Genomic DNA, 4,272 nt, shown 5'->3' on the forward strand with positions numbered 1-4,272 from the left:
TGAACCCTATGTTATGAATTCGACGAAATCCTAGTCCCAGTAACACTCTTCATCCTGTGAAAATATTTTGTGTATATTTTTTCTTTTCTTTTAGTTTATTAATTCTTAAAATCAATTCATCGAGTCTGAGTGAACGACAACTCTATTTACCACTATATAAAATTCGATCATTCTGCTACTATAAAGGTGCATGTTGAATTACGAAAGTAAAAACCAAAACCAGCATTAGTGATTGCAGATAGCCAAGAGGCATCACAGTTAAGTTTCAGAGTATTTGCAGGTGGTAGTTGCCGATAAATATTCCTGGAATGATCAATGTTGTGCAATCTGTGATTAGTGTGTTTGTTATCTGGGTGCCAATAAACAAAGTGACTTGATATAGCAATCGCTAGTTGCTCAGCAGTTCTAGTTTTGTTTTCAAACACTCTCAAATAACGTTCTTTTCGTATGAATCAACACTTTATTATCACGAATATTAATTTTTACGTGAAAAACACTTTTCCCAACAAAGTATTCAAGGTAATCTTAAGTTATGGGCTTGGCCAGAAACTAGCTGTACATTCTATGCTAGCAAAACTACTAGCAACTTTAGCTGCAACTTTTGGAAGCACTGACCCTTCGAGTTGGTGGTTCATTTACAGTAAATGAGAGACTTCCGGGATAAATAGGACCACTACTACAAAGTTGGTCCTATGGATGTCAAATTCATTGCATCCAAATATACTAAGTAGGTACAAAAAATTAAACTAGTAACATAAAAGGAAAAGAGAAGATATAAGGGGAACACTACATCACTAATTACACCACTAATAAGTTACAACCTAGTAGTACTTAAAGACTTAATAATGACCGATTACAAAATCACAAAATAAATGTCGCATACTTTGGTGGGATATAAAATAAAGGAAGAAAATAAGTGAGACGTAGGAATCTCTATACACCCTACGAGACAAATGAAGACAATGGTGTTGTGATTTTAGTTATCCCCACCATCTCTAATTATCTTTACAATATTGATGCAGTTCATTAACAGTTTAACACCAGTGAGTAAATTCTCGGGTATATAACTCATCGACTATAAAGGTAACCTGTTTATTGTCCGTCAAAGGATTATTGTTTAGCGTAGTGACTTTTGTTTTTATATCACCCTCTCATCTCAAGATCTCATTTCAATTGAAATTCTACTTGGAGGAAGTGAAATTACATGACTAGGAAGTACAACGACAGATTTGAAAAGTATGGTTCCAAAACGAAAATGCTAGTTGGCTCCCTATTCTCCACCTCCCTATAATCTAAGTCCCACATCCATATCGAGATCCATATTCAGGTTCAGGTGGGGTTCACCATTTTCTTAATGTGGGGTTTTGTTAGATAATAGGAAATTTTGGTTTTTATTTCCTATTGAAATACTTTTTTCCTGTATATAGTTTTGGTTTAGTTTGTTATATCGTGTAAGCCAAGTCACGGATAAATTCCCTGTATTACAGGTTTTGACACTACATATATATAAAAGGGTTTTCACCTTAGGTTTCTCACGTTGAGAAATCTACCCAAAATCAATTTCTGTTTGGTTTAGATTGTAGGAAGGATAATAGGAAGGTGGAGATTAGGGAGCCAATTCCAAAACCCATTGACAACATAATTTTTATTGACAAGTAAAAAAAATAAAGGATTTCATGAACCAAACTCTAGTGAAATAAAGACGTATTTCACTTTTCAATCTAATTGGTTAAACAGACCTAAATTGTTTAGTTGGGAAGTACAGTTAGAAATTATTTACCATATACAAACATCTGCATGCATACTACTAGGCAAGTAAATATATCTACCTTTAAACTAAAAACAAAAATATTTACACCCAGAATTAGAATGTCACTGTTGACAGTATGCGCCAACTCCAACTCCAACCATTATAAACTTTCGTTGATTCTAATAAGACAGACGATGGTCAAGATGCAAGTCCAACCATTATAACTATTCATTGATTCAAATAAATATTCATTGATTCTAATTAGACGTGACATATCTTATATACCGGTGTTGCCTGGCAGAATGGTTATTATGGAGGAGTTCAGTACTTAAAGTGTTATGAAGCTTTGTCAGGTACTTTTGATAACTGTAACTTCCATAAATACCTTTGGAAAGGATATATCCCTAATAAGATTAGTTTCATTCTTTGGACTTGTTTTCATGATTCACTTTGGACTAGAGACGTGTTAGCACATCGTGGTATGGAATTGATAGTGACTTGTGTGCGCTGCAATGACTGATCATATGGAATTACCACATCCTCATGCTCATAACATATGTTGTTGAAATCTTATGGTAACTTCGCTAAAAATAAATCTTATGGTAATGCGCCAAGGAATTCTATGGTCGTTTCAGAAGGTAAATAATGGCCACGAGTGTAACATTTTTGTTTTCTCTACCATCTTAATTTTCTTCCTATTGTATTTACATGCAAAATTGGAAATGATATTTAAGAAAACGAAAATAATTTTGGATATAACTTGTTCAACTCAAAAGAAAATGATGTCCACGGTTCGTGAGATAAATCTAAAGGAAGAACAATCTTTGGGTCTGCCATTTTTTGTTAGAAGAAATAGAAAAGTGCCTTTTGGTGTGTTGAGGGAGAAGACGAATCGTCGTTTTTCACATTGGAATGCAAGTAACATGTCTGAAGCTGCACGGACGGTAATGATCAGGAATGTTTCTAATGTTATTCCTATCTATCATATGCAAAGCTTTAAACTACCAGATGTTACCATTAAGAAGTTGAATTATGCTCAACAAGCTTTCTGGAGAAATAAGAAGACTAATAAAGGTAGGAAAATCGTTACCTGGAGAAGGGTTTGTCATCCTAAGTCAGAGAGTGGTCTTGGTTTCCGAGATATGCATACACTAAATAGATCCTTGCTGGCTAAGTCTTCCTGGAAATTATGTACGGATCAATCCTCAATAATGTCCAAGTCATTGAAGGCGAAATATTTTCCAGATGGGAATCTTTTTGACCTAAAAAACAAATCTAATACAACATGGTCATGGCGTAGTATTAATTCTGAACTTCCCTTTATACAAAATCATAGTTGTTGGAATCTGGGGAATGCAGAATCAATTCTGATTTGGAAGCATCGTTGAATTCCAGATCTTCAAAATCCTTCTCAACCAAAGCAAGGTTGTAGTGTTTCTCATAATTATACACATGTGCATCAACTCTTCACGGTAGGTACGGCAGAGTGGGACAAAGATCTTCTCAATATCTTATTCAGTGTAACGATAGTCGATTTCATCTTGTCCATTTCCATCCATCCTGCACGGTCTGATAGGATGATCTGGATACTGGAGAAAAACGAGTCTTTTTCAGTGAAGTCTAGTTATCATAAGATGATGCAGGAGTCCTCTCTTTCTCAACCAGTGGATATAAGAATGAGCAAAATTTATTGCAGGTTATGGAAGTTGCCTACTTTACCAAGAATTAAACACTTTTTATGGAAGGCTATTTCAGATCTCCTCTCCACAAAAAATGTTCTTGGTCCTGCTGTTGTTGGAGAAGATGATTCTTGTCCAATGTGTAATCTTCATCCAGAGTCTGCAACTCATCTGATTATGAACTGCACTTTTTCAAGAGCAATTTGGTTTGCTACATTGGGTTGGACTTCTAACTCGACAGGCTCCCTGCAAGAATGGATTGCAAGCTGGTTTGATATCTTGCAGAATGGTTCCATCAAAGAAGCTGAAATAATTAACAGAGTTATTATTGCTTGGAACATTTGGACAACAAGATGCAACAAAGTGCTTCAGCAGAAAAATCCTACTCCTGAAGTGATTATTCAACAATGCAAAACATTGATGGATGAGCACACTCTCATGACTTATAACTCCCTTCAGCCTTCTCTTAGAGTTAATCGTGTTAATGTTCATTGACTACCAACTCATATAGATACTTTAACTTTTAACTGTGATGGCTCATTTGATTCACATAATCATACAGGTGGTATTGGTCTAATCCTTAGAAATTTTGCAGGTGCACAGCAGGCAGCAAGGTGCATCACTTAAATCAAGTCAGAAATGCTGAACAAATGGAGTGTATAGGACTGTGGAAAGATGTACAATTGGCGAAAGATTTACAGCTCGACAGAGTGCTCTTTGAAATGGATGCTAAAGTGGTTGCAGATGCAGTCAATAATGATAGCAGTGTCGTTGATTGGACATTACTAAGAAAATATACATTTAACTCTAAAAATTAGATTCCTTATAAAGTTTATACTTCTT

At 35.3% G+C, this 4,272-nt stretch overlaps 1 protein-coding gene across 1 annotated transcript; it reads left to right on the forward strand.

The window, feature by feature from the left end:
• The first annotated feature begins 2,673 nt into the window (after positions 1 to 2,673).
• On the forward strand, positions 2,674 to 3,924 carry LOC113274480. Its single transcript, XM_026523858.1, has 2 exons — positions 2,674 to 2,824; positions 3,146 to 3,924. Exons 1-2 carry the CDS (start codon positions 2,674 to 2,676, stop codon positions 3,922 to 3,924), a joined length of 930 nt encoding a protein of 309 aa, XP_026379643.1.
• Positions 3,925 to 4,272: the final 348 nt, after the last annotated feature.

The sequence above is a fragment of the Papaver somniferum genome, chromosome 4 (assembly GCF_003573695.1).
Source record: "Papaver somniferum cultivar HN1 chromosome 4, ASM357369v1, whole genome shotgun sequence".
Classification (NCBI taxonomy): domain Eukaryota; kingdom Viridiplantae; phylum Streptophyta; class Magnoliopsida; order Ranunculales; family Papaveraceae; genus Papaver; species Papaver somniferum.

What these genes read in the sequence shown, in the direction of transcription:
- LOC113274480 (XM_026523858.1), top strand. Translation starts at nt 2,674, where the DNA reads ATGTCTGAAGCTGCACGGACGGTAATGATCAGGAATGTTTCTAATGTT. An exon ending in AAATAAGAAGACTAATAAAG is followed by an intron (nt 2,825 to 3,145) that starts GTAGGAAAATCG and finishes GTTGAATTCCAG; the next exon opens with ATCTTCAAAATCCTTCTCAA.